The sequence below is a fragment of the Rutilus rutilus genome (assembly GCF_951802725.1).
Source record: "Rutilus rutilus genome assembly, chromosome: 12".
NCBI lineage: Eukaryota > Metazoa > Chordata > Actinopteri > Cypriniformes > Leuciscidae > Rutilus > Rutilus rutilus.
Window position 1 is genome coordinate 20,841,214 of NC_140217.1, and position 13,583 is coordinate 20,854,796.

The 13,583-nt window shown below is 37.5% G+C and overlaps 2 protein-coding genes across 4 annotated transcripts in view; one reads left to right on the forward strand and one right to left on the reverse strand.

Moving 5' to 3' along the window:
* The window catches only part of stx8 (syntaxin 8), a 614,579-nt gene that overhangs the window by 45,261 nt on the left and 555,735 nt on the right, over positions 1–13,583 (forward strand). The window lies entirely within an intron of this gene.
* The window catches only part of septin9b (septin 9b), an 83,447-nt gene that overhangs the window by 2,402 nt on the left and 67,462 nt on the right, over positions 1–13,583 (reverse strand). For all 3 annotated transcript variants that reach the window (XM_084425808.1, XM_084425810.1, XM_084425809.1), the window contains 6 exons: positions 13,239–13,367; positions 13,024–13,105; positions 12,708–12,845; positions 5,813–5,930; positions 1,995–2,090; positions 1,717–1,813 (listed from right to left, as the gene is read on the reverse strand). In XM_084425808.1, the coding sequence (XP_084281934.1) occupies positions 1,717–1,813; positions 1,995–2,090; positions 5,813–5,930; positions 12,708–12,845; positions 13,024–13,105; positions 13,239–13,367 (660 nt within the window). The remainder of the gene's footprint in view (positions 1–1,716; positions 1,814–1,994; positions 2,091–5,812; positions 5,931–12,707; positions 12,846–13,023; positions 13,106–13,238; positions 13,368–13,583) is intronic.

Consider the following 13,583-nt stretch of genomic DNA (forward strand, 5'->3'; position numbering starts at 1 on the left):
AATATGGAAATCAATGGTGCCGTCAGCTAAGTAACATCACATTTTAAATAGACTACCGAGACAGTGACAGTGTGTGCGTGAATGCATACAGACTCTTAAAAGAGCCCATTAATTAAGGAAATTGAACATTTTGGGATTCTGTTGATTTTTGGTAGTTAAAAAAATAACATGCAGGGCTGATTAATATTAAATAAATATGGCAATATGGGGTAATGTAAGAAGAAGAATGTGGTGAGAAAGACAAACATAAAGCAACTAGGCATGGAATGATAAATTAGACTAGAGAATATATAGAAATTAATTGTACGAGTTAAAAATAGAGGACGTAAACAGTGCTTCTGTTTCTATTATTTCTATTTTTAACTCGTACACACATACTGACTCTCTAAATACTATTTGCCTCATGGTCACGTGAGCTGATCTGCGCTCCTATTGTTAATCACATTTTCATTGTAAATCAATGACCTCCGGTCACTGCAAATAACTGTTTGTGTGAATGCCACTTTACTCTTATTTATAACATACAAAGGCATCTTCAATAAGAAGACTGCACTTACAGCACTTTCAACACTCTTCACATATTAATGCTATATGATAGCTACTACTTTCAATCAATTAACTTTTACCACTCTCTTGTCTATGCAAGATAGAGCTTTTCGAATTATTATTGATCAAATGTTTTCTATGTGAAGGAGTAGTTTGAATTCTCGGTAACTAAGATTCGGGTCCAGGAACTTGATTTGCTCTTGGCAGCAAGAATGAGAACCACACAGATGCGAATGTGTATATTAGGGCTATAAACTGAATAAAATAGTTTAGCAATTATTTTAATTCTATACAGCAATTAATGTCATATATTTTGTAGTTAACATGTCTCATTCAGTTCTATATTATTCCACTTTCTAATTTAGAACTACAAAGATTCTACATTTCTAAACCAGCATTAAATGCAATCAACATTTTCTAAAGCTAAACTACAATAACTAGATTACATTTTCAAATACATTTTTAAACATTACAGAATGAACACTTATTTTCCATTTGAATAAATGTTTTAATGACATTAGCGCTAGTGTGTAAATGTATATTGTCTAAGATATCCTGTAGAGAGCATTTGTGATGTGGCTCTTTAAAAGTTTGGCTTAACTGTTTAAATCTTGAGAATCTGTTTAAATACAGTAAATCAATAACAGTGATGTAGGATGATGTGGACACGAGTACATGAATTTCCTTACACACACAACCAAATGTTTTTAAATTAAAAAAAGAAGCACAGGACACTAATCCAAGAACAAAGCTTACTGCCAGAGAGGATGTGCAGATGTGAGTTTGGGCAAGAAAATGTAAGACTGAAGAAAAGTGTGTGTGTGTGTGTGTGTGTGTGTGTGTGTGTGTTACCTGGTAAATCCTACATTATGGGGACAAAATGTCCCCACAAAAATGGTCATTTATGAAATCCTTGTCCTTGTGGGGACATTTTGGTCCCCATGAGGAAAACAGCTCATATACCATACTAGTTTTTTTTTTTTTTTAATGTTAAAATGCATAAAGTTTTGTGGGATGGGTAGGTTTAGGGGTAGAGTTAGTGTAGGGGGATAGAATATACAGTTTGTACAGTATACAAATCATTAAATCTATGAAAAGTCCCCATAAAACATGAAAACACAATGTGTGTGTGTGTGTGTGTGTGTGTGTGTGTGTGTGTGTGTGTGCTACCTTCTACTGTCCCCCATCTTGTTTTCCTGCCCAGAAGTCTTTTTCCATTGACCTGATATTCTTGATCACTTCCCACCACAGCAAAAGGGATCATCTCCTATAACACATATCACATGGAAACCCTCAATATACAAAAGCAACACTTGTAATAACAATATACAGCCCAGCCAGGCTGAAACGGAAAGACTACTGCATGAAGTGTGTCATAAACAAGACAGCTCTTTTCAATGCATACGCCAATAAAAGTGATAAAGATATAAAGTGACAAGTGGACATACCCTGATCTTCTCATTAATCATTCTGTCTTCTGCATCCTCATCAAACTCCTTTTGAGGATAGATGTCGATTTCATTGGCTCGCAAGTCCTCTCTTATCTGCACATACACACAGCAGAAAAAAAAAAAAATCATGAATCATTGTTTAGTTCTTTGTTCATCTATGGAGGACATGCAAGCGTGTGCACAGAACATTAGGTTATGTAGTTATTTATGAGGCATCCTATACAGAAAGAGGGCTAATTATCTAGTCAACAAAAGAGGTTGATTCATTAAAAAAAAAAAAAACCTTAATAAGTAAAGGCCTCAAGAAAAAACATGAAATTAAAGAAATAGTTCACCTGAAAAATACAATTTGGTCATAATTTACTTTTTGCAAACCTTTTTTTATATTTATTTTAGTTTTAGTTTAACTGAACTAAATTTTGGTCTTTTATGTAGTTATGCAGTAATATTTGGATTTATTATTGTGGGTGAACTTCTGGTCACAGAAATGTGTTTTATAAGAAAATAAACTCAAGTTTTTGTCATTTTAGTACTTCAATTTTATTTCAGTTAGCTGCCAAAGCAGCATTTCTAATTTTCCTTAGTAAGTAGCTCCTTAAGGTTTTTTACATTCAATTGTAGTCCTTTTTATTTTATTTCATTTCAAACAATTTTTTTTTTAAATAGTTTTAGTTACCAGTGCTAGTTAACACTTGCATGACCAACTTTTATGACACTTTCATGGTGTGGTTATTTATTTATTTATTTGTTTGTTTGGTCATTTTGCAACTCCCCCTTTAATTTCATTATAAGGAAATGAGCAGCCAGTAATTCATGTTTTCTCCATTTGTGTTCCACAGAAGAAAGAAAGTCATACGGGTTTGGGACGACATAAAGAAGAGTAAAAGGGTGATAGAATTCTTTTCATTTTCTGGGTGAACTTTTCCTTTAGTGACGCATTCTCTACTGTATATTAAGGGTCACCACGCCGTCGCTTTTCAGATGTCAAACTGAATAATCGTAACCCACATGAATTCAGACCTCTGGCAGTGAAGATTTAAACAGGCCATTGGGAGCATAATGAAAAGAACACAGCGAGAGAGCTTTCAGCCTGCGGGAGCCTTTAATGAATGACGAAGAATCAAAACTACACCCTTCACAGAATACACTCTGAGCTGGTGTATGTTTTGAATCTCTGCTTCCATGTGCTTGATGTCCTGAGCTGAACATTAAAGCAAATAAACCAGACAAATTCAGGAAGTCCACATCAATGTTCTCAAGGTTGACAATAGAGTCACCCCACTCTCCTGTCAGGTCAAAGGTCGCGTGGGGTGGAGAAAAAGGATCTAAGGATTGTGCGCTGACCACACAGCCAAACATAACAGTTGCGTAAAAGCCTGAAGAGCTTCTGGAGCCTACAGTTTGTTCAGTTTGGCAGGTGAAGCAAATGTTAGGAGGAAACGGTAGCGTGGACGCCCACTGAGTTTCCTCTGGCATCTTTTACAAAGGCAAAACCAACAGACGTCATGTGAGGTGAAGTATGTGAAGGATAAAGTTGCCTTCACCTACTACAAGAGCATAGGCCGACATGTTCATTGAATAAAAACATGAAGTAATAATACTAATTTAATCACTTCAATCAGTAGCCAATCACTTCACTTTAAATTAACATACTAAACAGCTAGATACATGCAGTCCTCAAGATCTCCTCTTACTTTTGGATACCCTATTATTTCTGTACACCAAAGAGTAAGTCATCAGTTCACATGTTTGTGCTGGTTTTATGGCAAACCTCCATATGCTTTACCAACTCCAGCTGCCCACTGCTGGATCTGTCCTGTAAACCGCCTTTACCAGCCTTTGAAGTTCTGCCGAGTTACAGTTAAAGTTGAGGTCAAAGAAAACACAAAATGCCTCACCGGCCCCTGAACCCCAAAAAAAGAACCCAAAAATACTCAAGATCTAGGTTCTAGGGGTTTTCCTCCATAATTAAGAATGCCCAAGCATGACTGAAGATATTTTCCACACATCAGTTCTACAAATTATGGGTGGTTATTACAATGCTAGATTATTATAGGATATAAAACAACTAATACTGTAATTAAGCAATAATATGGTATATCGCGATTATAGTCAAATGCTGAAGGGTGTTGTTAGGCATGTGCCACATATTTTATTTAAAAAGTTCATTTTATGTCAAACATGTCATTGGCAAATGAAGGTAGTTGAACCAGTTGTGCATACATTACAACTTTGCCTAGTTGCAATACTCATAAGAGAAGAGATGCCATTGCAAGGAGGATAAGTTATTTAAGTGGGCACGTGAGTTTAATAATAATTATTAAAAATGATATAATGTATTTCAAAATGCTAGAACACTGTACCAAATAATCAGCATCTAGGACTGGAACAGTGTTGCATCATTATGCACATGCCCAAGTGTAGTCTGTTACTCAACATGCCAACAAGACATGCTCAGGGGGGAAGAGTTTTGCACCAATTCACACCATCAGGAAAGTGATTCCCACAGATATTTACCCACAGAGGCTCTCACAGACATTGTGTGATGACAGTTTGTAATGAGGTTAAATGCTTAAAAAAAAAAAATCCATCATTATACAACTGGTGTAGCTTCTTGGATGAGCGAGGCAAAATGTCCTCAAATGAATGGAAACATGCCAGATGCTCCCAGATGAATTCATTTTATGACCCGGGTGAATGATATAGACAAGAGGGGAAAGACCCTCACCAGCAATTTACAAGGTGAGGAATTTTAAAGATGTAATAAAACCTCTTATCATACAGTTGGAAGAGGTCCATTATATATAGAGATGCACCAATTGATCGGCTGGTGACCGGAATTGGACGATTTTCACGTGATTGGCCATGACCGGCGACCGGCCGGTCAGTCTGACATATGCCGATTTTATGCCGGTCAAATGCACTTGGGCGCCGCATGATTAACATTGCGCAACATCAGCATCACGTGCACACAGAACGCACATGTAGGAAACCTCGTGAATTACGGCCGTTTCACACCGCAAGCGTGAGCGGCGCGTTTTTTTTTTTTTTTTTTGCCGTGCATGTTAATCAGTGAGTGCATTCACACCGGGAGCAGGAGCAACACGTGAGCATCAAGCAGGAGCGGGGGTTTCGGCGGCAAGACTATTTTTGCTACGCTGCTCACGCACAATTAAAGTGAAAGCATACTTTTGATGGACAAAATAAATATGATTTCACACAAAAGGTGCCCAAAATGCATAGAATTTTTATGTCTAGTGTGTTTTCACAAGAACTGGAGTAGGCTATGTCAGAAAAGAAAATTAAGACTCAAAAATATTTATAGAAAATTTACCCATTTAAACTTGTTTTTATTATTCAGTTTCCCAATCGTTTCCCTGCACTTGCTCCACTTGCCCGAGCTTACCTCTCTGCGCCATGTGCAAGCGTTGACAGTGAGTGCTTGTTTAGCGTGGCTGGACATGTGGCAGATGAGAGAAGAAATAGATATTGAATGTGAAAAGAAGGAAATGGTTCTTCCATAACAGTGCACTTTAGATGTGTGTGAATTTCCCACACCAGGAGTAATTTATATAGTACTATTTTAGTTCTTAACATTATCTGTTAAAAAAAAAGTTCTATGTTCTATGCAAAATGTTCTATTAAAGAAAAGATAGAAAATAAACATTTGTGTGTGCTGTAAAGTGATTGGAAAAAATGTAATCGGAATCGGCTAAAATCGGTATCGGCAGGTCAAATTCAATGAAAAATCGGAAATCGGAATCGGCCTAAAAAATTGTGATCGGTGCATCTTATATACTTTCTGTGGAACTCACCTTCTTTTTGAAGAAGTCTCTCTCCTCCAGGGTCAGTGTGTCTGCTTTGGCGATAACAGGAACGATGTTCACCACTTTACTTAGGTGTCTCATAAACTCAATGTCAATTGGCCGCAAACTAAAACAAGGAAGAAAACAAAGCAAAATAATCAGACTCAAAATGATCAAATTGGAGATCACTGTGTAATGTCTATTCAGTTGGTCTAATGTTTAATCTTTATTTAAAACATTTAAAGTAATAGAGTGTAAAAGTAGTTTAACCTCAAGTATCCCATTCTAATACTGTAAGAGCAGCACAAATAAATAACAAGGCATCAAAAGACTGACGAACTACCGATGTGAAGACAGATGGTTAAAAGTTTAAGAAGTGGGGGGAAACTGTATTCACCCTTATATCAATCTGATTTTATGTGGAACAAGTTGACGCTGCTCTTTTCCACAAAGCGGAAGTGAATGGTGACTGGGACTGTCTAGCTCAAAAAATGACAAAAACCAAAAAGCACAATAAGCAGCATATTGCTGCAGTACTGAAATCTCATTCATGTTTTCATATCTAAATATGGTACGTTATTGGTTCTTGTTTGTCTCGTAACAGTCATGACGTCCCCGATTCGAATATAGTATGTCAAAATCAAACAATAGCACATATTTCCGGTGAATAATGACTTGTTTCTCACACAAAGCTCATATGACCTCATTTGTGGTGCTTTTTTGTTAAAATAATAACAATAATACAACGAAATGGTCTAAAGTAGAAAGAAAACCATATGAGTTTGGAACAACACAAGGGTGAGTAAATTATGACAAAATACATTTTTGGGTGAATAACGCCCTTAAGGATATGTTGAACTTTCTTCTGTGCTTGTGACTTTGCATTACTTGTACTAAAAAACTTGTACATATAACAAGCTGGCATGTGTATTTAGGTATGCTGGGTTGATTTGAGTGTACTGCATTCACAACCACAAGGCACAAACAAACAAGCAACAAACACTGACATCTTTAATGTCCAAACATCCGGTTCACTCATCTCACATGACACACTGCATTTTGTCTTTTTAATAAACTGGAATGAACATGCACAGAGCCTCTTAGTCCGCAGGACAAAAAGATGTCACAATCTGGGCTTGCTTACTATCACATGGGGAGGACCGCAGAGCTTGAGGGCTTTGAATATTCCGCTGAGTGCTAAAGCACACAAAATATACACGTGCACGAGAAGCTCTAAGGAATTACGTGTATTCACGATTACATGAATCTTTAAACATATAAGCATTACCTTCACACATGCAGTATATTATAGGATGTTAAAAAGTGTAAGCCCACAAAACAGATTTGAGGTTTTGAATTGAATTGAATTGAATTGAATTTATATCCTCGTGTATATTTGAAAGGAAACTTATTGCATTATCAGATGCACATAACTTGCATGAGCCCTGGCAGGGAAAATACCAATTTGATATTCGAGCACCTACCCACATCTGTCTCATAATTCTTTCATAGAGGAAGGAGTCACCATCTGTGGTGGATACTTCTCATTTCACTTCCTGTTTTCCAATAAACCACATGGAAATGGCTAGCCAACAGAGTACAACATCCACTAATGAGATTATAAAAGTCTCCACAAGGTCTCAAAGGATCTGTGTGAAATGCCCAAAAATGAAACTCATAGCAAATTTGATTCTGGGATTTGATTAACAACTACAGAGTTTATAGTTGGTTTCTGCTTTTCTGAAAACATGATGATTTAAAAGTGACGAGCCAAAGAGCCAAATGCTGACAGTGAATTGTGGTCTTGATGTCTGATGCTCAAACCTGAAGGCACTTGACAACATAAATAAATATCTGCAATATTACATGCAAATACATCCCACTGCTATTACACAACATTATTCAGGGCTGCAATTTTAAACATAGTACTTCCTAATTGTGGAATTATGGCATAACAACTAACTGAAAAACGTACAGTTATATGTTGTGTAGCTCTCTGTGTGTGAGTTAAATTGCTTAAAAGCCTTAGTTGCACATCATTTAAAATACACAATTGCTGCCATAAGGTCAAGTACTTCCTGGAATTCTCTGAAAACTGCATAAGTAACAGTTAAGACAGTTGGCGCTGCCAAAATATGCAGATATGCCAAATTAATTTCATGTGACATATGAATGATAGTATCTTCTTGTAATTTATAACCTCATAGTGTACATATTAACAATAGATGTGCAAATCCCGCTCTGCAATATCCAGTTAGTAGTAAATGTCATGTTCGTAGTGAATATTATGGCCATGAATACTGATTGTTTGATGGCACTACAATTGAACATCCAAAGTTTTGTTTGGACAAATCCTTTTGGCTTACTATAACCAATAATTTTCCAAGTCAGGAGAAAAGAAGAGGCCGATCAGATTTCTGCTAGGCCCATTGCCCCTCTGGCTCCACCCATACTTCCGCTTATGCTCTTGAGGTGAACGGAGCTGTTTCCTGGACACATTTTCAAACACAGGCACTGAAGACTGTGTGCGACTTATATGACGTGGCAAGATGAGCAGCTGTTCAGATATCTCACAAGCACACAGCAGCTGTGAGACAGTATCTAATAACAGTGTGCACACCAACACATACTCATAGAGGGAAATGCCCTCTTTAAAAGACTTAACCGCCCAAGCCATCCTCTCTCCTGTGCAGACACTACACACATACACATATACCTAGAAAACAAGATAGCAAACCACTTGCAGGAACACAAAATGTTATTTTTCTTCTAGCCCCGTCAAACACACGTAAACACACACACAGTGGTTCCACACACAGTGAAGATCCATCTCAGTGATCCGATCACAAGAGTGTTTATGCCATGTAGTAAACGTGTTTCATGTAACAACTTCTGATCAGATTGTGAAGGGTCTCCAATTTCATTTTATAATTTTTACTAAAAAAAACAATGAAAACTTTGCGCACCATTTTTCTCAAATATACAGGTCACATACAGTGGGGAGAACAAGTATTTGATACACTGCCGATTTTGCAGGTTTTCCCACTTACAAAGCATGTAGAAGTCTGTCATTTTTATCATAGGTACTCTTCAACTGTGAGTGACAGTTCACTCTGTTGTTTTCTAAAACAAAAATCCAGAAAATCACATTGTATAATTTGTAAGTAATTAATTTGCATTTTATTGCACTACATAAGTATTTGATACATAAGAAAAGCAGAACTTAATATTTGGTACAGAAATCTTTGTTTGCAATTACAGAGATCATACGTTTCCTGTAGGACCTTGAGATGCTTCTTAAGGAGCCACTCCTTAGTAGGGTTGGGTATTGGTTGGGTTTTATCCGATACCAGTACCTACTCAGTATTTTTTAAACGGTTCCGGTGCTTAAACCGGTACTTAAGAAAACGAAACCGCACACACTTTATCAAAAAAATAATACCTGTGTGTGTGTGTGTGTGTGTGTGTGTGTGTGTGTGTGTGTGTGTGTGTGTGTGTGTGTGTGTGTGTGTCCAAACTGGACACAATATTAACTTAAATCTTTAAAGATTTTCTGATTTCTGATTAAATGAAAAATTGCGCCATTTAATAGGCTACTGATGTAGCCTAAAACACTTAAGTTAAGATCAAAATTTTGTCTTCTCATCTGAGCAGAAATATTTAACACACACGGTATAGCCTCATATAAATATACTTGATATACTTCATACTGAATCTTGCATATCAACTTGATATGCAAGATTTGCAGTTGGCATTAAAATACTAGACTTACCATGTCCACCACGACACTGGCAGCTGAACTTGAACTTTCGTCAAGCGTGTCAGAGCAGGTTTTGGGTTCTAATCCGCATTCGTACAGTTTTTTTTTTTTTTTTTTTTAAACCGATTATGCTCATCAGTGGTTGTATATCAAGCAGGGACACTTTTGTGTGCTTTATATTTGTGATTTCACCGGAACGAATAGAGAGTCTCCGCAACGTATTGAAGCGCGCGTCCGAGTGAAGACAGTGCGGTGTGCGCGAGCCAAAAAAGAAAACATTGTATCAGCGCCACTGATCGCAGCGGCAACGAGCACTTTGATCACTTGATTTAAAAAACACATTTCAGCGCTAGATCGTCTCTTATTTAACAAACGAACGAAATGAATGCTCTGCTGGTTAACAGGAGATGTTTTATTATTGGAACATTCGTGCCGCGAGATGTTTTATAGGGGGCGGTAAAAAAAAAAGTCAGGCACCGAAAGTTTCGTTCTTATTCGGTCTCATTACTACCGTTTACGTTGGAACCGGTTCCCTGTTGGTTCCAACCGGTTCCCATGCTTCACGGTTGGGATGGTGTTCTTGGGGTTGTACTCATCCTTCTTCTTCCTCCAAACACGGCGAGTGGAGTTTAGACCAAAAAGCTTTATTTTTATCTCATCAGACCACATAACCATCTCCCATTCCTCCTCTGGATCATCCAGATGGTCAATGGCAAACTTCAGACGGGCCTGGACATGCACTGGCTTGAGCAGGGGGACCTTTAATCCATGACGGCGTAGTGTGTTACTAATGGTTTTCTTTGAGACTGTGGTCCCAGCTCTCTTCAGGTCATTGACCAGGTCCTGCCGTGTAGTTCTGGGCTGATCCCTCACCTTCCTCATGATCATTGATGCCCCACGAGGTGAGATCTTGCATGGTGCCCCAGACCGAGGGAGATTGACCGTCATCTTGAACTTCTTCCATTTTCTAATAATTGCGCCAACAGTTGTTGCCTTCTCACCAAGCTGCTTTCCTATTGTCCTGTAGCCCATCCCAGCCTTGTGCAGGTCTACAATTTTATCCCTGATGTCCTTACACAGCTCTCTGGTCTTGGCCATTGTGGAGAGGTTGGAGTCTGTTTGATTGAGTGTGTGGACAGTAGGGCTGTCAATCTTCCTCTATAATACTATTCGAATTCCATTCCTTATTTTATTTAATATTCGAATAATATTCGAATATTAAATGCTCAAATTCATCCTATTATTAATATTTACAACATTACACAGTCTTATAGATCGCCAATGCCAATGCGTGATGTTGATCGGTCTCATATCTTCACAGATAAACCGCGTCAGTTTGTCTGTTATTGCCTTTTGGCGGACTGCTGGTAAGCCCCGTGACGAGGAGAGAGGCAGAAAATAAGTAATTCTTGCCTGTTTTAGCGGCGGTTCCTCGGACAGATCGTCTAGCTTGTCAGTCAGGGTGTAGCGTTGTCATAAAAAATTACGTATATTTTTCTCTCCGGTTTGGCCTTCCGTCCACACTGAGACGGCGTTTTAATTAATGAAAACGCACTCCAAAGTGGATACATTTGAAAACGCCGTTTTCGCGTTGTAGTGTGGACTGTGAATCAAATTGTCAGGAGTGGTGATCTCCGTTTCCGTGGAGACATTGCTCTCCGCGATTTTTTACAGTAATGTTATGATGAGCGTGGATAACGTGCACAATTGTGTTATAATTCAAAAACGTTATTCATCAAAAGAAACAAAAGCATTTAATTTTCACATGCGTGTAAACCAAGGCAGCGAGAAAGGCAAGATTGCAATTTTTTTTAAAAATTTACATTAAAAAAGCAATATTCGAATAGGAACTTCAGCATTCGAATAGTATTGATTTTTTTAATATTCGAATTATATTCGAATTTCGGAATTCGTTCCAACAGCCCTAGTGGACAGGTGTCTTTTATACAGGTAACGAGTTCAAACAGGTGCAGTTAATACAGGTAATGAGTGGAGAACAGGAGGGCTTCTTAAAGAAAAACTAACAGGTCTGTGAGAGCCAGAATTCCTACTGGTTGGTAGGTGATCAAATACTTATGTCATGCAATAAAATGCAAATTAATTATTTAAAAATCATACAATGTGATTTTCTGGATTTTTGTTTTAGATTCCGTCTCTCACAGTTGAAGTGTACCTATGGTAAAAATTACAGACCTCTACATGCTTTGTAAGTAGGAAAACCTGCAAAATCGGCAGTGTATCAAATACTTGTTCTCCCCACTGTACCTGTATTAACTAAATCTTCCAAATGCAAAAAAAGGTGCACAAAACAGCACATAAAAGTTTAAAACTTTTAGCGCAGTGATTGTGAGTAGGTGGTCCTTTACTGTTCACCAGTCCAGAATGCATTACTATTTGGTATATCAGATTAGTATTTTGCACTACTATGTGGTCCAATGCATTTTCGGATGCCTTCAAATGTTGGTGTTTTGTGCCCCTTATATACCTGCATTTAACGCTGAACTCTTAGATTGGATCACCCAAAGCAAATCATAACACCAGGTGTAAATGCGGACTATACTGTAATTGTATTTATTTATTTATTTTTTATTAAAAAACTTAACTTATGGAAAAAGTTATTGCATCAACTGCTTTCATCAAACATATTGTAAAAAAAAAAAAAAAAAAAAAAAACCTGTGGATACGAGTTAAATAAACTTGCGGTTCAAGTTAAGCTGAGTGTTAACATTCCATAACAGTGATGCACTGTAGAACTTTCATATCTTGTGTAGCAGTTTGTTGAGCAAAATAAAAAGGTTATATAGAGTTACTTCTATATTCCAAAACAAGTTGTATATACTCATTGAAATGGACGAAACTTCACTGAAGAGAAGACTAATCACACAGATTATGACTTGAAACATACAACTTTTACCACAAATATAAAAAAAGAAAACACTACATAGAGCTAAAACCTATAAAACTTAAATAACAAGGTTAACGATTCTTCACCATGACTTCACACCTGAGTGCGGTGAGCAGCAGTTTATAATTTGGATTCACCCAAAGATATACAGATTTTAACAAGGCCCTCCCGTCTAAAGGAACATAATGTAACAATAACAAAAGCAACTTTGCTTGGTTGTGTGTGAGTGTGTGTCTCACCAGTGTCCAGTAGGAGGAATAAAGTATATGCAGCAGTGGACTCGTGAGTCTGGAATCCTCTTCTTCCTGTCAATGTTGATCTCTTCCTGTAAATACTGTTCGTATTGTGCATTAATGAACGTCATGATGGGCTGCCAGCTGCAAACAGATCAGAGAGACAGGGAGACACCAGAAAACACATGAGCACGACCACCAGGTAAACAATAAAATAGTTCAATAGCAGTTAGTCTTAAGTTACTTACAGTCCATGTTATATACATTGATATGTTTTTCATAGCAGGTATCAGTACTGATTGATAAATAAGGAGATACTTACCAGTTCTCATTGTTTATCTGGTCTCCAAAGCCTGGTGTATCGATGACGGTCAGCTTCATTCTCACTCCTTTTTCCTCAATCTCTGTATACAAAATTAGTTTGAAGAGGTGAATGTGCACTGTAGATAACCAAACTTATGAGAAAGTCAGAATTGTTAAAATAAGACTTCTGCTTCTCCGTTTTAGTTTTAGTTTTAGTTCATCAGGCCTTTTTACCATGACTGATGGACTTGATTTCAATGGTCTTGGGAATTCGCTCTTCCTCAGTTGTCATCACAGATCTGCGACTCACTTTAGATTTAAAAAGTGTGTTCATTAGTGTGGATTTACCCAGACCACTCTGACCTGTACAAATGGAAAGACAAAAAAAGAAAGAAAAAATTGAATGAATAAAGCATAGTACTATAAAGTATGCATGTGTGTATATGAATTTAATATGGACATAGTACATTTTGCATATTGGCACGGTCATGGCAAGGGACTTAAAAAATAAGTGTTTGAGTGTATTCATCTTCATATTCTAACTAGGGGGGGTATATTGGTGGGCATGCAACTGATAAA